General features: G+C 43.3%; 1 protein-coding gene across 2 annotated transcripts in view; it reads right to left on the reverse strand.

The window, feature by feature from the left end:
- Positions 1 to 428: 428 nt before the first annotated feature.
- Positions 429 to 27,219, reverse strand: part of PTPN21 (protein tyrosine phosphatase non-receptor type 21) — an 88,152-nt gene continuing 61,361 nt past the window's right edge. For both annotated transcript variants that reach the window (XM_007987521.3, XM_007987522.3), the window contains exons 11-19: positions 20,551 to 20,611; positions 19,840 to 19,924; positions 13,674 to 15,106; positions 8,295 to 8,432; positions 6,882 to 7,103; positions 4,576 to 4,704; positions 4,153 to 4,387; positions 3,567 to 3,727; positions 429 to 2,919 (exon numbers count right to left, since the gene is read on the reverse strand). In XM_007987521.3, coding sequence (XP_007985712.2) covers positions 2,791 to 2,919; positions 3,567 to 3,727; positions 4,153 to 4,387; positions 4,576 to 4,704; positions 6,882 to 7,103; positions 8,295 to 8,432; positions 13,674 to 15,106; positions 19,840 to 19,924; positions 20,551 to 20,611 — 2,593 coding nt within the window. In that variant the 3' untranslated portion in view covers positions 429 to 2,790. The remainder of the gene's footprint in view (positions 2,920 to 3,566; positions 3,728 to 4,152; positions 4,388 to 4,575; positions 4,705 to 6,881; positions 7,104 to 8,294; positions 8,433 to 13,673; positions 15,107 to 19,839; positions 19,925 to 20,550; positions 20,612 to 27,219) is intronic.

Below are 27,219 nucleotides of genomic sequence, written 5' to 3' on the forward strand. Positions count from 1 at the left end.
TGCATGCCTGTAATGCTCAGGGGCTGAGGCAGGAGAATGGCTCAAACCCAGGAGGCAGAGGTTGCAGTGAGCCGAGATTGTGCCACTGCACTGTAGCCTGGACAACAGAGCAAGGCTCCATCTCAAAAATACAAAATAAAATGGGAGCTTTCTGTGCTCAAAACTATCAGCTAAACTATTTCATCAAAAGACTCCACTAATCAGGAAAACTGATGCCAAAGATACCAAAATTGATCAGTGGAAAACATTGGTTTATAACTCGACGTTTTGTAGAAGTGCACATTTTGATAATTTGTATTAAAGACACTAAGATACATGAAGCACTGTGTAAGTTTGGCAGACATTAATATCTAATTTCAGAGGCGGTAAACCTATGAACCCTCAATGTTCTAGTTTGCTCTTGAAAATCACACTATTTCAAAGCTTAGTAATGTGGATAGATTTTTATTCAGAAATCCTTTCATATTCACTAACTGCAATTAAACATTTAAAATTACATGGCTCTTAGGAACGATGTCAAACATGCAACATTTTAAGAGTGATAGATTTAAACAGTAATTTTGCCCTCAGAAGTTTACTTATCAAATTATTACAACAGGAACACAAATAGACCATATATTACTCTTTAATTAGATTTGTTTTACAATATGTTCTTGTCAATGAGCTACGTCAAACTGTTTAAACCTGATAGAAAAGCATTTTCACAAAAACGTACCATGGAGAGGGAGGGGGAAGGGAAGAAGCACTTTTTCTAGAGATGGGAAATAGTCCCAGTAAAAAATTCTGACTCCTTTCTTCTAAGGAGCTCATTCTGAATATTTTCACTTAGTTCTATTGTTCTTTAAACAGGACTTTAAAAAGAATTTTGTATTTACAAAATTTACATTTTGTTGCTACAAAATGTAATTTACGTTGTAAAATAAAAATGTAAAATTTTAATTTTGTTCCTACATGAGAAGTGTGCATACTTTCAATTAGTTTTCATTAATACCTTCTGAGTTTCCTCTCAGGTGGTTGGTTTCTGAGTAAGGCAGAGTTAGGCTGGTGCACACACTATTTAGGAAGTCCTGTCTCGTGGCTGACAACATACTTGTAGTGCTCAAAGAAGTGAGTTAAGGAGTGACATGGGAATCAAAATGATGCCTAGAATAGTGTAATTTAGGAAACAGCCCTAGATTTGATATTTTGGAAGCTTTTCATTTTAAGAAGAGACCCCAAAAAGAAGGAAAAAGTAAAGGGTTCCTCCACTAAATATTCCATTCATCCGTACCTACTCAACGGTCATTATGATGAGGCCATCTTAATCTGGGCCAGTGAGACACTCTTCCCCCTGTAACTCAGCCTAGTTCTGTCTTTTGGGATGTGCCTAAACGTGATGGGTGAGGGGGCACTAAACAGCTAACACTGACCAGGGAATTAAGGAGCTAAAATGCAAGTACCTCTTGAATACCATAGCAATCTCTGTGTACAAATTTGGACTGTACTTTGTGGGAGAAGAGGTGAAAACTATTATTAACCATTCCCTTCCTTCAACCAAAAGGAAAAATACGCCTCTTCAAGGCTTCTTTTAATGATACTATAATGCTGAATTTATTTATGAAAAAGAAACAATACAGGTTTAGGTGGGAAAACCCCCAAGGAAACAGAGTAAGTCACTGGCTATGAGAGGACTTGAATTCCCTGGGGACAGTGCTGTGGGGTCAGCCCCCATACTCCAAGCCCCTGCTCTCCATCCCAGCACCTCAGTCTGAGTATAGATAATACTGCATTTTTGTAAAGACAAAGGCATCCTGCATTTACCATCACACTCCCCCTACTCTTGTCCTAGTCATCTTACATACTTAGTCCTTAATCTCTCCCAAAACCCTTCTCAGCGCCCATTGTTACTGTGCCATCTACAAAACAACACATACGTTAAAACTCAGATATGTTTTTAACAAAAAAAGTGCTTAAAACCACCCTAGGCAATTGTTTTTCACTTCATTTTCAACCAATAAAATCAAATTCATTTAGATTTACGAGTAATACTGAAAAAATAATGTTTATTCTCTTACATTTTAAATAATGTGCCTTCATCCCAACTTTACATTAACTGACTCATTTCAGTATCTAAATGAGCTCTCATTTGAAAAATAGAGAAGATACAACTATATAGAATTTTTAGGATAAAAAATGTTCTGGATAGAAAAATCCTTTTGATGTTTCAAAATAACACAGATTCTCAGTATAGTTTCCAGTTTGGTAACTAAACCATTAAGTAACCAAGGTTTTCAAAAAATTACAAAAGATAATAACATGATTTTTAAATACAAAGTTATATAGGAGCCACTCATATCTGTGGATCATCCCTACACAAAGTTGTTTCTCACTAGAAAATCCCTAAATATTTGTCATAAAATAAAACTCCATTATCAAAAATTAGTTTAAGATAGAAATCTATGCGCTTTAATGATTGCCAGAATTGCCCAGCATAGCTTCAGTAAAATAGAGCATTGTCTAGAAAATACAATCTCCAAAATGTGTGCAAGTACTGCAAACCGGACAGACCAGGGCAGGGCAAGGCCCTTGAAACCAAGTCCTCCTTGAGCACCTTTCCCAGGTTAGAAACCCGTCTTCAGCCTGTGCTTCGCACATTTCCTTCAGTGCGCCGCCATTCAGACTGCACCATTTACGTCCCAGTGCCACGCTGCGTGGATCAAGTGTCAAGCGGGGAAAGTATGAGTTAGGCAAGAGCTTTTTTTTAAAGCTGTAAACGCTTCACATGACTGGCCCGGTAAGAAATCTGGGAGCTTAGATGAGCCTGGAGCTTTTCAGGAACTGGATGAGGACTCTGTACACAAACGTGTACTGGCAGAGAGTCTGCACCAGCATCATTCTCTGTTGCCTCAGCATGTCCAGTACTCTCGGGATGTCCAGTACCTAGGTTGAGAGAAATGGTAATGAAGATAATGCGTTCCCCTTGGGAGAGAGAAAGGATGGGAAGACACTAGTGTCCTGGCAGAAACCTGGTTAGGAGATGCACACAGTCTCTTTTCCACCTTAGCATCTTTTAGAAATAAGCCATGATTGCCTACTTCTGATTTTCGGATTAGTTTTAACTATAAATAGAATGTCCATGCAGACTATTTCTTCAACATTCCCTGGGTATAGCTCACTGACTCTGTATGGTTGGACATAATTACCATATCTCACTAAATACCAAGATTCTACAAAAACATAGTGTGCTATCAATATCTAACTATTTCCCTCAAGGGCTCTGGGCAGCATGAATCATCCTTGAAATGTAAACAGAAAAAAAGAGTTCTGAGCTCAAATTTGAAAAACCTTGGGCAAGTAAAACAAAATTAAACAGCTTTACTTATCGTATGACTTCTCAGTCTTTACTATGCTAATTGGTCCTGAGAATCTCCAAGAAGACACAGCCTTTTGCAGGGAACATTAGTAACATCTTGAGGCCGCCAGAGTCCAAGGAAATGTGCGCAAAAAGAGCGATTAGGTCACTACATCCCTCTCTTCCCCAGCCTTATTTCCACCCAAAAAGGCCAGGCGATCATAAGCGCCATCACCTCATTGTGTTCCAGGCAGGCGATCATGATCTCTGACAAAATAACCACGCCAGTCCTTCCTACCCCAGCACTGCAGTGGACCAACAACGGAGGGTTTGGGCTTTGGGGATCACTTGTGCTATTTGTATGGCGTCGAACAGACTGGATCTCTTCAAGATACGCTGTGGAAAATCAATGAAACAGAAAAATACTCAAGGATCAAGGCGTATCACATTGACGACTCAAGCTTCACATTCTCTCCACTGATTAAGAGGACTGCAGATAAAGAGCACTGGGTACCAGTGAACCAAACCCAACCACCAAGGGACAGTGTGACCCTGAGCAAGTCACTACCTCTGCCTACTTTCTGGTCTACAAAATGAAACAGGGGAGATACTGAGTCAGTTGTGGCATTCTACTCACTACCAAATCATAATTTATAAACCTCTTGTTACCCCTCCCCAAAACACTTGTATTCTTTATGTTAAAACAAGTCTGAAGCTTGTATGAGAGAACATAAAGGAAATATTTCAGAAACATAAATGTTCCTCTCTGTTTAACAGCTCCAGAGGCAGCTGTCCTGGGAACAAACTTAAAAGTCACTCACATAAAAATCCCTTAAGGTCTTCTGGACAGCCATGCTCAGGCCAGTCTGTGTATTGGAGGTGCCAGACGGTCCTCTCTTGCCCGGTAAGGAGGTGCTTCATCTTCAGGCCCGTGGTGGCATAGCAGCCAGAGTCTGTGCGGAAGCGGGTCGTGATCTTAAACCTTCCATAGGTGACAGTGTTGTGCCTGGAACCAAGTCGTGGCCAATACCTAAAGCTCTTCTCCCTTCCACCCTCCTGTTAAAGATGAGCACGGTTAAATGACTTGAGATCCGGCAATGGATGCCCTTCTCACACAGATGACACATCTGAAACAGAACCACAACCCTACCCTGCCTTTTTCGCCACAGGTCAGGATTCTAGATGATTAACATTAACTGTTCTTCAGAGGCTGAGAAAATCACTTAAGAGAAATGAATACCTACCTCTTCTGCTGTCACCATTGCTATAATTGCAATTCCCTGTTCCCATACCATCTGCCAAAAATCTTGACAGGTATTCTGTAATGGTCCCTGTGTGGCAATATAATCCCATTCAATTCCACTGACAGAGACCTGGGATTAGAAAAGGTTAAAAAAATTGACATGTGTGTATAATATACATAGGTATGTATGCATATATTCATGGTAGTACTAAAAAAGTTGTTTAAAAAAGTAAAAAAGTAGTAAACTGGATTATTCAGCAGAATAAGGAAAGACTTTTCATCTTTTCCCTTGTGAATACAATTTGCATTACTGACATTTTTATAAACTTAGGTACTGTGAATATACATAATATCTATGCAACCTGCTTAACCTTGCTGAATCTCAGTTCTCATTTATAAAATAAAAATACTGCCTACCCTCATAGGGTCGTTGTGAGGACTGAGTCAGTATCTATGGTACCTGGTATATAACTCAATAAGTAGCTATTATTACAGCCATGGTTCTTCTTCTTTAAAAAAAAAAAAAAACTTCCTACTTAAGATAGTCTCACCTCTGAACTTCTGAGTCAAGGTCACTCTCCAAAATAATATTAAGTTTCCACTTAAGATTTAAGTTCCTTGAGAGCAGTCTAATATAACAGTAATTACTAGATTTGTAGTTAAGAGACCTGGGTTAAATCTTGGCTTCACCAATGTTGAGTGATGATAATAACTGTCTCCAAACGCTCACTAAATGTAAAACCCAGTGCCAAGCCTTGTGTCACCTGCACTCTCACTCAGGGCGGCCAGTCCCCTAGTTACTGCTCCACGTCGTCTCACTGAGCACCCAGTGGCTGCCACTGTGGATGAGTAGCAGATTATAACAGTGAATAGTACTAGGGAGGAGGAGGGGGCTAGTGAGAAGCCGGCAGGGTAGGTGTCATCATTTATTTATTTCCATATAACTGAGATGAGGTCCCACAACACAGCTTATAAAGTGAGGTCCCACCTCATTTTAGATCTAGGAGTCAGACCCAGGTCTATCAAATTCTTTCCTCTATTCTGCAAGTGGCTGCTGAAGATTTTGAAATATCACTACAGAACTACAGTATCATTCATTCTTATCCATCTAGTCATAAGAGACTGGATGAGTTATTTCAAAGAAATGCTCAGTTTTTAAGTAAAGTATGCTGATCTTATATTTAAAAATAAAAGAGTATGTGCATAGGTTCCCAAAAGCCATCAAGGGGTACTGGCATTCACAGGCAGACTTCCAGTCTCCAGAAAGCCTTGGTGTCAGCTTGTTCCCTTCTCAAATAATACTTGCAAACTAAAGAAAAAAAAACACCACCTGTCCACACTTACTCCTTCACTCACCATGAGATTTCTCCTTCCCAAAATAAAGAATTGAATGTGGCCAGCATGAACAAAGGGTACAATGAGGAAGAGGGAACATCTGGCTTTATTCCATCATGTGTTGTGAATCATCATTTTGTCCATTTTCATGGCAGTGATATTACCCCAGATAAGGTGCCAAGAACATACACTGGGAAAGGACAGTCTCTTAAATACATGGGGTGGGAAAACTGGATATCCATAAGCAGAAAAATAAAACTAGACCCCCTATCTCTCACCATAAACATTACCCCAGTTTAATGACATTATACTGGTCCCAGGAAAAAAGCACTTCTTCAAAGAACAAAATGATACTTAAAAATTATTACAAAGAGTATGCAAAGAGAACAGATGGCACCTTTTGAAAGCTTTTGTGAACGCCATCAAAAAGCCGAGACACTTCTGTTACATAAAAATGCATGTCGGTATGTGATGAGGAAAAACTAGCAATTCAGTGGCTCCCAGAAGAATTTATGAGCTAAAAAGAGGTCTTCAGATTTAGAAGGACAAAGTTCTAAAGCCAGGCAACAGAAGGTCAAGGCTGTAGGAGCCATGATCACACCACTGCACTCTACCAGTCTGGGCGACAGAGCAAGACTCCATCTCAAAAAAGGCAAAAGAAAAAAAGCCAGGCAAATAAGTGTGCCCTGAATCCTGGTAACAGTGCTGGGGGCAGAGTGGTTTCGCACATGGAGAGACATGACTTTGGCTCTGTCTGATAGACACTTTTTACCTAGCACTGGTGTGTGCATTTCCCAGCTTGTAGTACAGTTTGTCACAAATGTTCAAAACTAGAGTGTTTATCTAAAACAATAAAATGAAAATAAATTTTAAAATATCTGCATTCTAAACAGACATGAATACAATTCTTACCATTCTTGTAATTTAATTGAAACTGCATGTGCTGTTTATTACTTGAGGCGTTCCTCTCACCTTAATATGTGATGCATTGATGTAACCAGTGTTGTTTTCTTTAGTTGGGACCAACTCCACTCTCGCATCGTCATAAGGAAGAACATCTTGGAATCGATTTCTTTCTGCATTTTCAGGGAGTCGTGCTGTTGAGCACTCCCCATCAACTAGCCGTTTCTTAAGAATTCTTTCATATTCTGTGAATACCATTCCTTGTTCTAATCGTTGTTCCAGAATTTTACACTATAAAACAGAATATGTGGAATAACATGAATACAGCCACATGTCGTGGCTACCTTTTGACTGTATATTTGAAATCTTGTTTTCTGCTTCACACCTAGCACTGTCTAATATTGAAAATTCTAGGTTGGGCACGGTGGCTCATGCCTGTAATCCCAGCACTTTGGGAAGCCAAGGAGGGAGGATCACTTGAGCCTAAGAGTTCAGGACCAGCCTGAGCAACACAGTGAGACCCCGTCTCTGCAAAAAATTTAAAAATGAGCCAGGTGTGGCGGTGCATGCCTGTGGTCCCAGCTACTTGGGAGGATGAGGCAAGAGGACTGCTCGAGTCCAGGAGGTTGAGGCTGCAGTGAACTGTGAGGTTCACTATCTCAAAAAAATCAAAACAAATAAAAACAAAAACAAAATTCTAGGTGAAAACAAAGTTAAAATTTTAACAAGCCACAACAACAAGAGTTAAAAGAACAAAAGACAATCATTTTGGTGAGAAATATAATGCAAAGTTTTGTTTAAAGTTGAAAATTGGCCTAAAGAAATTTGTTGAATTCATTTTCTCTAGATCTGTGGTCAATTTTGTGACCCCTAATAGATGGAATTCTCCTGGGGAACAGTAAATCTAGGGGACGGATAATGAGTTCCAACATCTATGAACACGTGTTTTCATTTTATATCATATGACATATAAAAGACTAAAGCAGTAGGAAATATTGGAAACTACCTCCAGGATCCCGTTGTAAAGCAAATGTATGCCTATCTGATTTTGATGTAATAAAAACTCTTAGAAAATACACCTCAGGCACAAAAGGAAGTTTTGAAAAATTGAGAAACTACTCTCGAGATAAACTTTCAATATAATAAAAGTCAATGTCTGCTGTCTTTCCTATGTATGCTCCTGTATTTTTGTAGATTTCTTCTCACTTGAAGGCCATCAAAATCAAGACTACCCCAAAAGGCCAAGAGAAGGTAAAAAAGAACACTGAGAAACAAACAAAAAATCAGCATTCAAACCTGAAATTATCTATAGACATTAGCTATACATTTGCCCCAATTTTGAGGCCCATATTACAAAATTCCTTAACAATCATTTATTATTAAATTGCGTTAGAAAATTCACCAAAATCTCATGAAGGCATTTGCGTAGTATTTACCGGTTGTTCCAGAGAAGGCACAAAGCCCCGTGTGTCCCATACGTACCCTTTCATCATTTGTTGCTCTGGTAGCCACTTCCTTTCCTTCATCAGGCAGAGGCACTCGAGATAGGGAGAGTCCGTTTAGGGCAGCCAGTTTAAGAGGACCAATTTTTTTTGCATCTACTCGAGTCTTTTTCATTCCCTGTAAAAGAATTTATATGTATATATGAAACATACACAAATACAACCCCTGTGAAAAGAAATGTCAATGCACTGAAGACCAGGAACACACAAAGGGAATGTTCTCCTTTCACAATAAACCCAGAAAGATTACACTCCTTCACACACCACTTGTTTACCAAACATTAGTAGGAAGACATTCCTTTCAAGGCCAAAGCCCTGATAAGTCTTCCAGATAGAAGGTTTTGAAACACGATTGGTTACAAAGTTCTGCTGTAATGAAAGGTGAGGCTCCAGGCAGACCGCATTCCTTTTAAAACAAGACAGACATAAAAAATCAGCTGAAGTCCCAAAAAAAAAAAAAAAAAAAAAAAATGCAATCACTTGACTATATTAAGCTTTCATCGTTTGTGTTTTTGTTTTTGTTTTTTTGAGACAGGATCTTCACTCTGTCACCCAGGCTGGATGGAATGCAGTGGCACCATCCTAGCTCACTGCAGCCTCAACCTCTAGTCTCAAACAATCCCACCTGAACCTCCTGAGTACCTGGGAATACCAGCACATGCCACCATGCCCAACTAATCTCTGTGTTTTTTGTAGAGATGGGGTCTCACTATGTTGCCCAGGCTGGTCTCGAACTCCCAAACTTAAGCAATCCTCCTGTGGTGGCCTCCCAAAGTGCTCGAGATTACAAGCATGTGCCACCATGCCTGGCCAGCTTTTATAATTTTTAAAATATATAAATTCTTTAAGTCATTCTGAAAAAATTAAATGCTTTCTGCAGCAGCCCCCTTTGTGTGTTGAAGCTCCCTCCTCATATGCTACTCTGCGTTCTAGCGTGGACTTGGATGACGCGGGTTAGATCACGCTACCTCTCAGAATGGCTACATTTTTAAACAAGGAAAATAAAACAGAGCTAAAATCTCCATCATGACACCAGGAGGACAGGACAGAACAGAAGGCATCAACAAAATCCTATCTCCTGAAATCAGGTGCTTCCTAAAGTTATTATTAGAGCATGATTTTCCTCTCTGAGAATAATAAGCATAAGAACGCTAAGTTGACCAGGCGCGGGGGCTCACACCTGTAATCCTAGCATTTTGGGAGGCTGAGGCAAGTGGATCATGAGGTCAGGAGATTGAGACCATCTTGGCCAACATGGTGAAACCCCATCTATACTAAAAATACAAAAATTAGCTGAGCAGGGTGGCGCATGCCTGTAGTCCCAGCTACTACGGAGGCTGTGGCAGGAGAATGGCTTGAACCCGGGAGGCAGAGATTACAGTGAGCTGAGATCATGCCACTGCACTCCAGCCTGGGGGCAGAGTGAGACTCCGTCTCAAAAAACAAATGCTAAGTTTCGTTGGATATACTGCACTTCCTTGGAAGACATCAATATAATGAGTAGTCCCAACTGGAAAAAAATGGTTCTGCCCTGTAAACAAAATCAGTGTTACTCCAGCTCTCTCAACCTGTAACAGGCCAGGAAGCCCCATGATAATGGCGCAGGAACAGAGGGAAAAGGCATCTTGGTAAGAGGGGAAAAAATCCTAAAAGATTGCTGCTGTAATTGGAGACTATGATTGGTACCTAACTCAAAAAGCTAAGTGGATTAATTTTTAATTTTATAATTCACATTTGATAATGAGCTCCCCACATAATGCAGTCTAGACTAGAAGCAGCAGAGGCCTGGGTTCACATGTGGCTTCTAACTGACTAACTTCTTTCAGGCAAGTCACTTTTCCTCTGTAAGCCTCACCTAGACAGAAAGAGACAGATACACTCAGACACAGGCATACAGACTAAAAAGTTCCTGCTTAGGCTGAAATGTAATGGTTCTAACGTGCAGAAAACAGTGATGTGCTGGTAATATTTAACACTGGCTCTTGGAAGGAAGTTTTGATTGGTGTTTGCCCATATCCATGGTGTAAATACTCCCATCACAGCCAATTTCAAACTGTTAATGTCCCATCAGTTGACCCACAAGATTCCTGAAAATTTAAGTCGGCTCTTGCCAGCCAATACGAGCTAGCTCCCACACTTCTCTGCCTGAAAATGACTCAAAATATCCCACACTGGGACACGCTGGATAAAGTTGATTGGCTGTGAGGTCAGTTCAAAGCCAGTATTGGAAGAATGTTGTATGTAGTCAAAACTAGCCTTGAATATGCCTTAATTAGCCCTTAGAATATAAGCATAGGATTTTAATGCATACCCTGCACAGTGATTTCTTATGTGAGAACCACTGCACTAAAGGGTACAACAAAAAGAAAATCTTTATGTAGATGTATGAGCACCCAAACCAGTCTGCCTTTAAGATAACAATCAGGTCGCTGGAGGTGGAGATGGGTGGAGAATTCTAAAATCATTCCTACTTGTCTGCAGTTTATTTCACTGTTTTTAATACTAAACGTCCATAACCTTAATTCACATTAGGAAATCTGTTGTAACGATTAAGATAATGGCAACCCCATGTTACTATGAAAGGCCAGAGGAGACAACAGGGGATTGGCCTCTTCCACTCTTGAAAACCATTAAGTTAAATGTACGATGCCACCTCACAGTAATGTTCATATTGACTAAGCTCTTTCAATGTGCCAGAACCTCATTTTATTCCCCCAACAATTCTCTGGGGTCCTCTCATTTACAAACGTAAAAACTGAGTCACAGAGAGATTAAATAGCTTGTCTGAGGCCACATGGCTGCTTCTTTTACAAGGTAATCAGTGTCAAAACAAATAAAAGCAAATCTTTGGTTAAAATCAGTTATGCTGAATCATATAATTCAGGAGGCATTTCTTCATGCCTAACTGCATGTGGGACATAATGCCATGAAGCAGGCAGAGCAGGGATGACCGTCCTCGTGATCTGAGGTTATCTGATGTGGAAGCTGAGGTTCTGACGCATGAAGGGTCCTGACCGTGTCACCAAGAAATAACAAATGGCAGGCTCTAGACTCAGCCCCAGGGTTCTTAACTCGTAGGACCTCTGCTCTTTCCTTGTGACCACAGTTGCCATACCCATTCTTTAAGTAGAATCCTGTAAGCAAAAAGGACCAAAACCATAATCCAATCACATAATTTTACTATTATTGTGGTCTTAAAAGTCAATGGGAGAGAAAAGTTCTTTTAAGAGAACCAAATTGATCAACGTCCTCAGATTTAACTGAACCTACCAGACCCCATTCAAAACATACAGGGATAAAATAGGCCTGAGTACTTAGCTATACTCAAATAGCATTTGGGGAAAGTACTTGAGTCACCATAAAAACAGACAGTTCTTAATGCAATGGGAAGGGTGTGAAGTATAAAAGGACTCTGTCCAGCCGGCTCCGGGATTCAGGTAGAGTTACTTTGAAAAGTATCTTATCCCTGAATCACTGCTCCCTACACTCTTAAATCTGTGTCCGCTGAAGGCATTGACCTTTACTGTTCAGGTACGTGAGTCATGTTGTACACTTGTGAAAAACTTAAAAATCAACTTAAAATTCAAACCCAAAACTTACTAAAAGAAAGCAAATTTAGGCCAGGTGTGGTGGCTCACACCTGTAATCCCAGCACTTTGGGAGGCTGAGGCAGGCAGATCACGAGGTCAGGAGATGGAAACCATCCTGGCTAACATGGTGAAACCCCGTCTCTACTAAAAATATAAAAAATTAGCTGGGTATGGTGGCGGGTGCCTATAGTCCCAGCTACTCGTGAGGCTGAGGCAGGGGAATTGCTTGAGCCCGGGAGGCAGAGGAGGCAGTGAGGCGAGATCACACCACTGCACTCCAGCCTGGGCAACAGAGCAAGACTCTTCTCAAAAGAAAAAAAAAAAGCAAATTTAAATCTATGGTACTTTTTTTGTTAAGCAGGTTTTTTTACATTAATCTCTTTCATAAGCACTATAATAGTGTGGGTTTTTTCCTGTTTAGCAAGATGTTTGCAGCATCTTAAAGGATCTCATACACTAGGCCAGAACCACACTTGAAATGAGCCCTCTTGTCTGAGTTTGCAATTTAGCAGCGATGAGGGGAGGAGAACCCTAGTTGCCAGGACACTGGAAGCCAACGGGAGATAGGATGGAGGCCCTAATTAAGTTAGCCTGGCTCAAGTGCGGGGCATGAGGAGTGGAGATGTGGGCCAGGAAAAGCTGGAAGCCTGAGCACTGCAACAAAATAACTTCGGGTGGACACACTTCATCACAAGGCCACAAATGCTTAGTCCCAGGTTGAGGACGGAGTTTAAAAGTTTCAGTGAAAGACAGACTAGCAAGGCTTCAACAGGTAATTATGACTTAATAGAATATATACAGTATACTTCAATGCAGAACATACATTGATAATGTAGATGATAACAGAACGGGCTGCTAAGTATGGGTTTAAAATTCCAGTTCAGTCACTCACTAGTCATGTGACCTTGAAAAGTTAGTTAATATCTAAGTCTGTTTCTTCAACTGTAAAACAGGCATAACAATAGGCTTACTGTAAATAGGCCAGAAAAGTAGAGGAAACGCTTGGCCCATGGTAAATGCTCCAAGGATGGCAGCTAGAGATGATGCTATTATGCTTTTTTATATTTTGCTTCAAAGTAGGTAAAAAGTGCTTAATTCATATTTATTTATTAGGCTGAATATTAAAGAACTGCATCTTCTACAAGGGTCTTTCCTTAGATTCTCAGTTGAATTCATCTTTCTTTTAAATTTAAGAAACCTGGACGTCTCAGGATTTGCCTTGACAAAGTGCCACCTTCCCAACTCCAGGATCACTCTGGAGAATCACAGCCAAGATATGTAAGCTATATCCACATACACTCCAACGTGGAGAATAATATTAGGATTGGGAACACTTTCCTGGATGCTTTTCTCAGATATCTCTTCAACAAACTAAACAAATGCACTCCTGGGGTGCCGCATCACCCACAGTATTTTTAATGGGTGGCTAAAGCAATCCTGGCTAAAGTCATGAAACCTTAACTGTCTTTCCCTTAACACTGCGTTACTAAAACCTTTCATCTTTTCCATTCCTTTCGACAAAGCCCTGTGAATTTACCTTTTCACTTCATCTATAATAATCTCCAGTAAAACCACTAAAATTCAAGTGGATCCCCATGATTTCCATATGTAAATTTAAATGTGTTCAAAATTAGACAGACAGTGACGTGGGGGAATGAAGAACGTTAGAAGAACAAGAGGAGCTGAAAAACACGGGACGTGATGAGTGAAAGAACCGCCAGGGCGAAGGCGCAGTCCCCTGGCCGGGCACTGCTCGCCGCGTGGCTTACCCCCAGGGGCGGGAGCCCTTCCACGATGTTCTTCTTCCCAGAGAGGAGGTCCGACACCGGCCTCTTCTTCAGGGAGTCCCTCCGGGCTCGGTAGCGGCCAGATGTGGTGAGGTCAGACTCCGACATGGAGGGCGTCAGCAGCCCGTCTCTCCAGGGCCGCTGGGCCTCTGCGGTCGTGCGGACGGGACTGCTGTCCATCATCCTCTTCTCCGAGTCCGGGACGTGGGCCTTGGGCTCGAGGATGTGCAGGGGCCCGGCGAGCAGGGCGCGAGGGCAGCCAGGTGGGTCCTGGGTCAGGCCAGGCCGGGGCTCGCGCGCACGTCCAGGGGGCGCCCGGGCCCCGCTCTCCTCCTCGAAGTCCTCGTCCTCTTCCTCCTCGCTGCTGTGGATCAGCATGGTGGCGTCTGACAGGGACTTCTCATGGCCGTATCTCAAACCCTCCGCCTCCTCCTGCCCTTCCCGCTTCGTTCTCTCTGTGAAAACGCTGGGCTGGGAGCCCGCCGAGAGGGCTCGCGGCACCACCTCCGCCGCCGACGCGGACAGCGTCCGCTCCTTGAGCCGCAGGCCCTCCAGGCAGTGGCTGAGTCCGGCCACCTCGATGCTGTTCCGCTTGTGCAGCTGCGCGTGGCGCGCGGCGGTGAGGGGCTCGCTGACTTCCTGCAGCGAGTGCGCCACGGGCAAGCTGTCCTCCTGGAACGTCTGCACCGAGTGGTGCACGCGCCTTGTGATGAGGTCGGGGTTGCTGCTGCTGATGTACAAGTGGCGGGACAGGTCGGGGGTGCTGTTGGCTGGCCTGGGGGGCGGGTAGGGTGGGGGTGGCCGGTACACCTGCGTCCGCATGATGTTGGGGGCCGGGTAGTCCTGCGCCTGCAGCTGCACGTTCGTCAGCTCGGGCACGCTGACCGCGCCCACCACGGGTCGCCGCTCGGCGGGGTAGGGGTAGGAAGACGGGCTGTGGAAGCTGTAGCTCAGGCTGAACGGGCAGTGCGCGGTCGGCGGCGAGGGGAGCTGCGCGTGCTCGCGGATCTCGGGCTGGCTGTAGACCAGCGCCGCAGGCCTGCTGTAGGCGTACGAGCTGCCGATGTTGAGGTTTCGCAGCGAGTGGCTCTGCCGTTCCGCATGCACCAGGCCCCTGTTGAGCTGCTTCATCACAGTCTCATAGTCTGGGGTGGGGCGGTAGGACGGGGGTATCAGGGCGCTGTGCCGATGGGATGGGACGTAGTCAGGCCTCATGACGTCACTCCCGGTGATGCTTGGGTTGGACGACATCGGCGAGGGCTGCAAGTAGGGCTGAGGATTATTTAAGGAGTTGGTGCTGTGTGCGCTGTAGACACTGCCGTTACGAATCCGACCATTGAGGTCAATCTGGGCTCTATCCAAGCTTGTCTGAGAGTGACAGTAGTATCCGTTCTGGTTGGGCACAAAGAGGTTATCTAGAAAAAGAATAAGTTCAAAATGAGATTTTTTTAAATTGGACTAATTACTCCAACCAAATATTGAGATCGGCCCTTACCTCTGAGGACATTTGAACACAGCTTGTAAAAATCCATGCTAAAATGACCTAGCTTTAGCCACACTATCTGAGTGACCCTGGGAGCTTCGGCTTCCTCATCTATAGGATGGGGATGGCTCTGCCTACTTAAGGGGTGGCATTCATTGGGTGACAAAGTAAGACCCTGTCTTAAACAAACCACACACACAGCAGACTGGCAGACTTTTTGGAACTCTGTGGAAGTTGAGGCAGAGATACCATTCAAGGCACTGGGCTGGGGACTCTTTCTTCCCTGGGTAGGGATGTGGCCTTGCTGCTGCTGAGCCAGTTCAAGCACCGACTGTCTGTAAGCATTTCCTTAACTGGAATTTTTGATTGTTCTTCCCAAATGAATACACAAGCTTCGACTGTAAAAGGGTAATGATATAGCAGGATCTGAGCTTCTCTGGTCCAACAGTGTCACCAGCAGCCACACAGCCCATAAAGTGTCCAGAGCCAAGAGGAGTCACATTAAAACAGCTGCAGCTGCCCCCTGCCCTGGCCCTCATATTTCAGGAAGATCCAGACCTGCAGCTAACAGAATCAGTTTAACCTAATCTTACAATAGCTATGCATGTGTCCCTGCCCAGGGATGACAGGGGCCATGTTTCTTCTAGTCAATTTGTAGCTCACCTGCCTTCTGTTACTGAGGATGATTTCTAACCCCAGATGATTTCTAATACCCAGCAGCCAACTCCTTCAAATAACAATTTCCTCTGGAAGTCATTATTTTTGTGCTTCAAAAGCTCCATAGTGATTTAAGTGATACTTAATATGCCACAATCCGGTGGGTACACTTTATTCTGGTGGCACATAAGGCTGTGAGAAAATAGCATTCAAACCTCCATGGCATTCTTCTGCTGACACATAGCACTTCCTTGTCACTGTGCTTTCCTTGTCTATGCAAAGCTTGGTCATGGCTCCATCTCTGCAATCCCACTTTTCTCACTGCTGTCACAGCTCGGGCCCCTACCCCAGGCTTGTCTGAACTAGCTCTATATCCACCTAATCTCCCTGCTTCTGCACCCCACAAACCATCTAGCCATTTATGGGACTGTTATGTGGAAAAGGCAATACTGAGAATAGAAGGGGAAAAAGACGGTTGGAATACAGGCAAGAAAAGGGGAAAGGTATGCATGAAATCACCATAATTCAAGGAAGGGAGAAGAAATAAAAGGTTACAGGAGTCCAGAGGAAGGAATGGTCATTTCCAGCCTGGGTGGGGTTGATGGGGACAAGGAAGAGAGAACCAAGAACCACCTCGCAGAAGATATGGCAGTTAAGGGGACTTGAGGGGCAAGTGGGTGAGGTGGGCATGTCCAGCTTCCATCAGAAGTGAGGTTTCTCAACCTCTCAGAGCAGGCAGGATTACGCCTCCTCACCCCTTGATATCAGGCACAGCAATGCGACTAGTAATGGTCAAGGGAAAGTGTACAGAGAGTTAAAAGCCAGCTTCCAGGCTCTCTTCCAACTGCAACACTGACCAACAACATTCCAGAGAGAAGAGGCTCTCCAGCTCAAGCTCCTACGGCAGACTCACAGGAGGCAGAGCCCTCCTGCTAGTGCAGTGTGCAATGGACAGGTGACCCTACTATTACTTCCCTGAGAGTTTGGAATGGAGTATTTTCTCAGCACAGCATAGCCCTGCCTATTCGGTCTGGATGGCATGTGAACAGAAGGGTGCATGAGGTAAGGGCACCTGGGGGTGCAGAGCAGCACTGGCAAAGCCAGGGAGCACCCCCGGGCAAGATGGGGTGGCTGGAGTGTCAAATAGCTACAGAGGAGTAAAATAACTTGGGAAGTAAAGTTGGAAGAGCAGGCTCAGTGAATATTGTGTGAAGTCTCGAACACTAGGCAAAAGAATGATACTGTAGCCGGGGGTGGTGGCTCATGCCTGTAACACCAGCACTTTGGGAGGTGAGACAGGCAGATCACCTGAGGTTGGGAGTTCAAGACCAGCCTGACCAACATAGAGAAACCCCATCTCTACTAAAAATACAAAATTAGCTGCGCGTGGTGGCATGCCTGTAATCCCAGCTACTTGGGAGGCTGGGGCAGGAAAATCACTTGAACCCAGGAGGTGGAGGTTGCAGTGAGCTAAAATCACACCACTGCACTCTAGCCTGGGCAATATGAGCGAAACTCTATCTCCGAAAAGAAAAGAAAGGAAAAGAAAAGAAAAGTAAAATGTGGATGAGACCCCTGGGAAGCTCACAGAGGGAGGGAAGAAGCCACAGGACAGACCTGCAGGGCACACCAAACAATACTGATGGGAAGGAAGAGGGAAAAACCCAGCATGCCAGAAGGAGAGTTTCCAGAAGGTACAAAGGCTTGAACGTGATGGTGAGGGGATGTGGGGGTGCTGGGAGCCTTGGAGAGGGCCGCTTTAACAGAGTGGCAAAGGCAGAGGAGTGGGCGGTAACCAGCAAGCCGAAGCAGCACACAGAGAGTACTCTTAGAAGTCAGTGAGAAAGGACGGGCGCGGTGGCTCACGCCTGTAATCCCAGCACTTTGGGAGGTTGAGGTGGGCAGATCACGAGGTCAGGAGATCGAGATCACCCTGGCTAACATGGTGAAACCCCATCTCTACTAAAAATACAAAAAATTAGCCAGGTGTGGTGGCGGGGGCCTGTAGTCCCAGCTACTTGGGAGGCTGAGGCAGGAAAAACGGCGTGAACCTGGGAGGAGGAGCTTGCAGTGAGCCGAGACCCCACCACTGCACTCCAGCCTGGGTGACAGAGCGAGACTCCGTCTCAAAAAAAAAAGAAGTCAGTGAGAAAGGAAAGCAGATCGCTCAAACCATCACTTAAAGCGAGGAGAACAAACAATATTAGGATGTTTATAGACGGAGGAAAGAGAATGAATGGTGAAATGAGACAATAGAGAGGACAGCCAGGTCCCGGAAGTGGGAGGGGCCAGGATTGCAAGTACCAGACAAGGGCAGGGCGCGAGAGGGAGGAAATAGAAGAACGTGGCGAGGGGGGCACTCTCGGGCTCTACATCCAAAGCCCTGCTCCCTACTACCCACCTCACTGCATGAAAACGCTCATCTTTACACCAGGGCCGACACAAACAATAGTCACATCCCACCTTCTGGTTCCTTCATGCATCACTCCCTACCAGTTCCTTACCCGAGAGGGAACCTGGACCACTCTACTCTCCAAACACGCACTGCTTCATTCTGTGCATGGCGTTCACTATCCCCAAAACTAGGAACAGCAACCCCAGTCAAGTCCCTGCCTTTCTACCTGCCGAAATCCACCCATCTTTTCAGATACAGAAAGTTCTTCTCAATCTCCCCAATGTGATGAGTCTCTCTTCCATTGAGAAGCATGGTAATTGCACATGCTGTCTCAGAAAAACTATCATATTCAAGTTATTAGTGCCAGGAGTGGTGGCTCAGGCCTATAATCCCAGCACTTAGAAAGGCAGAGGCAGGAGGACAGCCTGGGCCCAGGAGATTGAGACCAGCATGAACAATATAGCAAGACCCCATTCTCCACAAAAAGGGGTTCAGGGAGAGAAAGACAAAGTTATTTGTGCACTTGTCTTATCTTCAACTATCAGATTCTAAGTTTTTATTTTTTATTTTATTTGAGATAGTCTCCCTCTATCATCCAGGCTGGAGTGCAGTGGCGCAGTCTTGGCTCACTGCAACCTCCACCCCCACCTTGGGCTTAAGCAATTCTCCCACCTCAGCCTCCTGAGTAGCCAGGACCACAGGCGCATACCACCAGGCCCAGTTTTTGTTTGTTTGTTTGTTTGTTTGTTTTGATAGAGACTGGGTCTAGCCTTGTGGCCCAGGCTGAAGATAATCTTCTTAAGATGTGGAAATACTCATCTGCATAAACCTCCTTAGCATTTGGTATAGCCCCACTGCTTAAACTTCAGCTTGGGAGTTTGTTACAAATACAATTCCTTATACTTCTCAAGTGAAAACTGCAGTAGTCACATGTTTAACTTTTACAATAGGAAAGCCTCTGGCAGGGGAAGAAAAGTAACCCTGGGAATTCTTTGTCAGATAGCAAAGAAGCACTTAAAGGCTAATAGAGTGGTGGTAAAAGGACATAGGAACCAGCTTGATAGTTTCCCATTGGCCAAATTTGAGATCAGTGGAGCAGCAAAATTTGATACTGCATTTTTTTTACATATATTCAAGAACCCGAATATATGTGGTGGCTCACACCTGTAATCCCAGCAATCTGGGAGGCTGAGGGGGGGCGGATCACCTGAGGTCAGGAGTTTGAGACCAGTCTGGCCAACATGGTGAAATCCCATCTCTACTAAAAATTACAAAAATTAGCCAGGCATGGTGGTGCACCTGTAGTCCCAGCTACTTGGGAAGCTGAGGCACCAGAATCGCTTGAATCTGGTAGGTGGATGTTACAGTAAGCTGAGACACGCCACTGCACTCTAGTCTGGGTGACAGATTGAGACTTTGTCTCAAAAAAAATAAAAAATAAAAAATAAACTGAATATATTGGCTTCTTTTATGAATCCAGGATAGCTATTATCATGATGCAATTTGGGGTGCAACTTCAGCCAAAAACTGTCCAGGCTTCACAATCTCCAAGCATTCACAGATTTATCCATAGTAATAACTATGTAAGGCATGGCAGAAGCAATGTACTTTACCTTGGGAAGAAGCATATGGTTCTGTATAATGTCCATTATAGTGCAGCTGTGGTGGGGGAGGCATCACGTAGGGCTGGGGTTTAGGCTAAGAAATGGAGAGTTGGACACAGGGTTAAAACACATTGCTTATGTAATACAGGTAAAGTTATTATCCACTGGATTCTTTCTGTTAAAAAAAAACTTCTGAAGGAATTAAATTTATTATATATGGAAAATAAACATGAAGACACAGTAGTTCTTATCATATCTAGCATTTTCTATGTTTCCGCAAATGGCAATGCCAAGCCCTATGACTGATTCCAAGGACATTTGGCTTCACAAGAAAATCTGCATCTAAAAAGCTAAGAGGAAGAAGGAATAGATACAGATTTCCTTGTATAAACATTTGAACATAAGAAGCTTATATGTATTATAATCAATCTTATTAAAGTCATCTAATATTTTAAATATATACCAACTTAGGATTACTCTTGGCCAACAGTCTAAGTTCTTAATATTAAGGTCAGATCTAACATTCAAATATGTATAATATAATAATATAAATACTGGATTGGATCTATGGGAAAAAATCACCATTTCTTTGGTTAAAAATGATGAAAGATCAATACACTTTTATGGTTCAAACTCAAAATTAACAGTATTAAAAGCATATTTTATTAAGGAAAAACATCACTAAAATATAAAAGCAATCATATTTTCCTTGTTTCTTACCAGAGACATCCTTGAAGAAGACCTCCTCCTGATTGGGTTCACTGTGACAGTCTGAGTTTGCCTATAAAATAGGATGTCTCTGAGAAGAGCACATACACACTGTCTCTTAAATTTTACCAAAACAAGATATAAGAACGTAAAATAATAAATCTTCTAAGGCAAAAAAAAAAAAAAAAAAAGACAGGCTGTCTAAGTCATAAAGTCAGAGAAAAGAAGGGAGTTTTTTTTTTTAACCAAAAAAAAAAAAATAGCTGGGTGTGGTGGTATGCGCCTGTTTCTCTCTCAGTCCTTTCCTGCTACCTCAACCCCTCAACCTGTCCTGTGGTTTCAGGCTCCCCACACAGTATCATCGCCTGGACCCACAAAGGGATCAGAGCATCTTTGCCAGGCCCATCCAAGTAAACCTTTGGATTAGCCATAAGCAGTGGGGAAAGAGACAAGGCTGTATCACCCACACACTTGCTGCAGGAAAAGTGGGATTCAGTGCAAATGCAAATGTGTTTCTCCTGTGTGCTGGGGGAGCCCTGGATCTCTCCACTAACCTTCCTCCCGGGGAACCATCCACTGTCAACCCAGAAGCCTCAAGCAGTAAGAACTGCCTTTAATTAAAAGTCTGTTAACCACAGACTACAAACATAATAAAGAAATGAATTTAGAATTTTAGTGACAAGAAACTACATTTCCAAGTGCAGTAAGCACGCTCCTGTAGTCCCAGCCTCTTGGGAGCATCTTGGGCCCAGGAGTTCAAGACCAGCCCAGACAACATAGCAAGACCCCATCTTTTAAAAAACTCAAATATAAAAAAAAATTCAAACATATATATTTGTAAAATCTACATTTCCTCTAAGGAACCAAGGGAAAGCAAGGCACAAGATTTGGTTCAGCAAGCTGATGGTAAACCCATTTACCTTTCTTTGCAAGAAATTTCTGATTTGTTTTGAATATATTTTTTAAAAAACACCTAAGGCCAGGCACAGTGGCTCACACCTGTAATCCCAAACTTTCAGAGGACAAGGCAGGTGGATCACCTGGAGTCAGGAGTTTGAGACCAGCCTGGCCAACATGGTGAAACCTTGTCTCTACTGAAAATACAAAAACTAGCTGGGAGTGGTGGTGGGTGCCTATAATCCCAGCTACTCGGGAGTCTGAGGCAGGGGAGTCACTTGAACCCAGGAGGCAGAGGTTGCGGTGAGCTGAGATTGCGTCACTGCACTCCAGCCTGGGCAACAAGAGCGAGATTCCAGTCAAAAAAAAAAAAGCACCTAAATGTATTAGGGAGTACATTAGTGCTGACGAATACTTATCTGATAATGTGAGATTTTAAACTATTCGCATGGCAAGTTCTATGTTTAAATAAACAATAAGGTAAAAAAAGGAACAAGAAACAGAAAAGCCCATTTGTAACTATTGTTTTTAAATAAAGGCAAGATTTTTTTTTTCTTCTGTGTGGTCAGTTTTACTGCAAACAATGTGTGTAGATCTGGGAACCTACACACATTGAATTCTTGGCTTTGTTGATGTCATGTAGTTTGTCAAAGCACTTTTTCTTAGACCTTTTACCACCTATTCCTGGTTCATGTACTTATGTAACACATAATTACTGATTACAAAAATATTCTGTGACCTTTGGTTACAGTGTTCTAAGGACTAATTACTAGAAAATCCATCATGACAAAGTGAATATTCAATCCATTTAAGCGAATTTACCATAATATCAAGCCTCACGTCTCATAAATTAACATTACTCTTAACACTCTGAAAACTAGTATCTTATATTCAAAAACCCTGAATATTAGCTTATTTTTATAAGACTCCTGAGATAAAAAGAAAACCAGTACATACTAGTTTTAACGTCAGGTGATTACAACTGCTTTTACTAGCTTTTATAAATAATTTCATATTCTTTGTTATTGGAAAGTACTCAGGCTGTTAATGAAAAATAAATCTCTTTTCCAAAAGATGTTCCATTCTTCCAGTATTTATTTTGGTGAGACAAGTCTGCGTGGTGTGTCTGGTTTTTAAAAAAAAAAAAAAAACAAATACTCCTTAACTGTACATTAATATATTCCTTAAAATTAGTACCCACAAATTAGCTGGATGTGGTGGCAGGTGTCTGTAATCTCAGCTAATCAGAAGGCCGGGGCAGAAGAATCACTTGAACCAAGGGGGTGGAGGTTGCAGTGAGCCGAAATCACGCCACTGCACCCCAGCCTGGGAGACAGAGTGAGACTCCGTCTCAAAAAAAAAAAAAAAGATAGTACCCAGAATTTGAAGACACCGCATTTTTGCAGCCTTGAAATTTACTTTGTCTCTGGTTATTCTTCACTGTCAGGACTAGGTTTAGGCAAACTGGGTCCTCTGAATATTGTGTTCAGTCTAGCAGAGACTCACTGTCCAGATGGACTGAACTTAAACTTTTAAAGTACTATAAATTCACAAGGGTTGCCGACAGAATTCTCTGTCAACAAACTCCAACAACATGTCTATAATTGCCCAGCCTGGGGCAAAAATAAAACACAAAACCCAAGGATGCAGAGCTTCAGCACATGGGCGGCCCTCCCACACTGATAGCTATCTTGGCACTCTTGCTGGCAGCACCCAGTGTGGAGGCGAACACTGCCCACTGTAGTAGCCGGCTCTACTAACAAAACAAACTACAAAAGCATGTACCTGCCAAAGTGCTTGACCCAGGCAGCCGCACCATCAGTTCTAATAGTCTAACCTTCTCTTTCTTCTTGGCGTTGTTCTAATAAATGCAGTTTACTCCAAGACCAGCTATTCTCAACTTAGCATACAAGAGAAAACCATGTAACTATTGGTTGTGGTTTCCAAACTTTTGGGGCAGTTACTATGTTGATGTAGTAAATAACTAATAACTGAGAAGAAATAACAGAAGAAATCACTAGAATCTGTGCGCCAAAGAAGACAAAATAAAAATTAAAAAGGCTGAGCCAGGCATGGTGGCGTATGCCTGTGTAGTCCCAGCGACTTGGGAGGCTGAGGCAGGAGGATCCCTTGAATCCAGGAGTTCATGGCTGTAGTGCGCTATGATCACATCTGTGAATTCCCACCATATTCCACCTGGGAAACTGAGACACTAGGACCTTGTGTCTTTAAAAAAAAGAAAAGAAAAAAGGCTGCCAGCCCAAGTAAAATCAATATTATGTATTGAAACTGTGCTAAGGACTGTATGTGATTATCTCGTGGAATGTGTACACCAACCCCACAAGGGAGGTCCAGTTATTATCCTGATTTTACAGATAAGGAAAGTGATACGTAGGTTCAGTAAGTTGCTCCTGGTCACATGGCAAACAAGTAGTAGAATCGGCATTTGAACCAGTAGGTCTGTCGGATTCCTGAGTGTATGTGTCTAGCAATCATGTGTTCAACCTGCTCCCCGGCCCCAACTAATCTGTAAGCTCCATGGAGGCAAGACATGGTATCCCTGGTGCCTTTGCTGAGCAAGTGAATGACTAACAAGTGAGGACTAAAGTGATGCTTATTACTAAGCATTTACAGCTGAGCTTATATTTCTAAGCCTCGTCTGAATTTTGCTTTTTAAGTTTCCTTTCTTATATGATGAAAGGGAGTTAAGATTTTGACAAACAAAAAAAATGCCATTGATAGCTCATAAACTAATAGATAGTTCAAGGAATAGACTCCTTCCTGTAATCCTAGGTACTTAGGAGGCTGAGATGTAAGGATCGCTTGAGGCCAGGGGTTTATGACCAGCCTGGGCAACATAGCAAGACCCCATCTCTAAAAAACTAAAAAAAAAAATTAGCCAGGCATGGTGGCACACGCTTATAATCCTGGCTACTCCAGAAGCTGAGGGCTGAGGCCACTGGATCCCTTGAGCCCAGGAGTCTGAGGTTACAGTGAGCTATGATCACACCACTGCACGCCAACCTGGAAGACAGAGTAAGACCTCATCTCTTAAAAAAAAAAAGTGTTAGATGGTGGAAATACCTAGCAAATGTTTGTCTCAATGACTTACCTTTTGAGCTCACTATAGTAAGGGTAAGGAAGAATAAATGCTCTCCTCCCAGCCTACACTTGGGTAGACCAGGGCTACATCCAAGCTGCTTACGTGTCACTGACTTGGCTCTGAGATGCCTGTTCCTACTGTTCACCCCCTACCAAATCCCACCTTAGGTGCAGCTCCCTGGCATTGTGGGCAGGGAGACGAACAAAGCCAGCAGAGACCATCTCAGGTAACTGGGAAGGAATACTGATGGAGGGAGAGGCCCTGGCATCACTCCAGCCCCATGACATGTGTGGTTTTCTTGTTTTTGGAGACAGGGTCTTGCTCTGTCGCCCAGGCTGGAGTGCAGTGGTGTGATCCTGGCTCACTGCAACCTCCACCTCTCAGGCTCAAGTGATTCTCCTGCCTCAGCCTTCCGAGCAGCTGGGATTATAGGCGCCCGCCACCATGTCTGGCTAAGTTTTGCATTTTTAGTAGAGATGGGGTTTCACCATGTTGGCCACGCTAGTCTTAAACTCCTGGCCTCAGATAATCCACCTGCCTCAGCCTCCCCAAGTGCTGGGAACACAGGCATGAATCACAGCGCCCGGCCAACATGTGTGGTTTTCTAGGGTGACACTGACCTCTATCCATATAAGAACCCACTCAGAAAAAGCCGCTGCCTCTCCTCACCTCCACCAGGGGTCCGTGTCCCCATACCCAGAGGTCCCACTGTTTGGCCTTGTGGCTGCTCCTCCACTCCCCTCCCACCTCTTCCTGCCCTGCTCCTTCACATGGATCCATGGGAACTACTGGCTCCTCTCCACACTTCTGGGACTCAGGGGACTGGAATGGGATAGGGGCTGTTCCATCTTCTTCCAGACTTCCTATAGTCTCTTCAAGCCCTGCAGCAGGCCTAGAAGAAGACAGGGTAAATCCTTTCCCTTTCCAGGCAGGGCCTACTCCAGTCAGTCTCCTGATTACAAAAGTCTCCGGAACCAAGGTGGACACTGGCTGCTATGTTCACCGACACCCCTGAGCTGCAGGGAGCACTCACCAGCCATCTCACTGCGCTCAGCGAGCGGCCTGCTGCAGTCTGAAATACAAGTTTCCCTTCTAGAGAAAGTCTCTTGAACCCTCTATCGCTTGGCTCTACAGGTTCAAGGATACCATCCTCACTTTCATTCACAGAAAAGTACAGGGGAGCCCCCTACACCAAGGGGCCTCTCAAGACTCCCCCACTCTCCCAGCCTTTTCCTTATATAAATCAGGGAGGGTGATTACAGCATGACCAGTTCTGGGGCTTGGAGTGAGAGACAGTGGGTTTGAAGCAGATTTCTGACCTAACGGGTTGACATTATTATCTCATTTAATTCCCAATTCGACCCTAAAGGAATATTAAGTATAAAAGTCTCATTATCCTCACTTTATAATTTTTAAAAGACAGATTGTTATCCATCTAACATTTTTAAGGTTTGGATAACGATCATTCTGTTATCTAAGGTACTTTGTTAGGGGGTGGAGAGGGAAGGCTGTTGGATCGTGCCATTGTGTAAATACTAAAATATAGTTATCTGGGTCAAGGTTAGATGAGTCACATAAAGCCATCCCAAACACCAATAAACTATAGATCAGGACTGCGGGTGAAGGGGACACCCTGGGATTATAGTTCCCCTTTCTGTGCAAGTCGAGTCTATCTCCTGGGCCACCAGTCACCCCAGCCCAAACCAGATGTCCAGAAGCCACTGTCCAGTTCCAGGCCAGCTGCAGTTTTGTTAAATGCCTATCACGCTTTAGTTTACCTATGTGGCCCATGACAACAAGTCTACCAATACTTCAGAATCATAATATTGGAACATGACTAAACAGTCTATATTGAAAGCCTTTAAAACATGGTCATAATAATTAAAGTTCTTTTCCTTTTATTATCAAGCAAAATTTTAAAAGCTAATATTAAAAGCTTCATTTACTTTACATGGGAAACAAATGCTCACAATGAAATATATTAGTTCCCTACAGAATGAATCATAAGTAATTACACAGGAATAGCTCATGGAAATCGACTGCCACAATCTATCGGATATATAGAGATTGAAAACAAACTTTGGAAAACAGCCCTTTAAACATAATTATTCCATTTTGAAAAGAATCAGGTGTTCCTTATTTAGGTATAATATATGCAACTGGTGACATTAATGTAGTTTTATTCACACTTGCCAATAAATAGCAATATTCCAAAAACTAGAGCTGAATTTCTAAGACTGAATCATTCACCATAATCAATCATTTGTTGCTTTTCCCACTTCCCTCTTTTACTTATTACAAGTTGTTAATTTGCAAAAAAAAAAAAAAATCACCAGCCAATATGGATGCCTCATGGAAAGGGATTATGTTTTATGGTTTATTCACAATGTAGATTCTCCACTATTTTCCAGAGAAGAAATGAACTGAGGTAATAATGGCTCAATATTATGAACACTCTTAACTTTATTAAAGTCTTTAAAATGAAAATGCTGTGGTCCAACAGACTGCATTATCTACTGCTTGAATCTTAGAACTTACTTCTGCATAGAAATCATGCCACATATGGCTGGATAACCAGGCCAGCCCCCGGGAACCCCAAAGGCAAGGAGCACTGCTAAACATCACCACCAGGGGGAACACTTTCATATGCAAATACACCCAGGCAGCTAGCGGAAACCGGT

Source organism: Chlorocebus sabaeus, chromosome 24, assembly GCF_047675955.1.
Source record: "Chlorocebus sabaeus isolate Y175 chromosome 24, mChlSab1.0.hap1, whole genome shotgun sequence".
Lineage (NCBI taxonomy): Eukaryota > Metazoa > Chordata > Mammalia > Primates > Cercopithecidae > Chlorocebus > Chlorocebus sabaeus.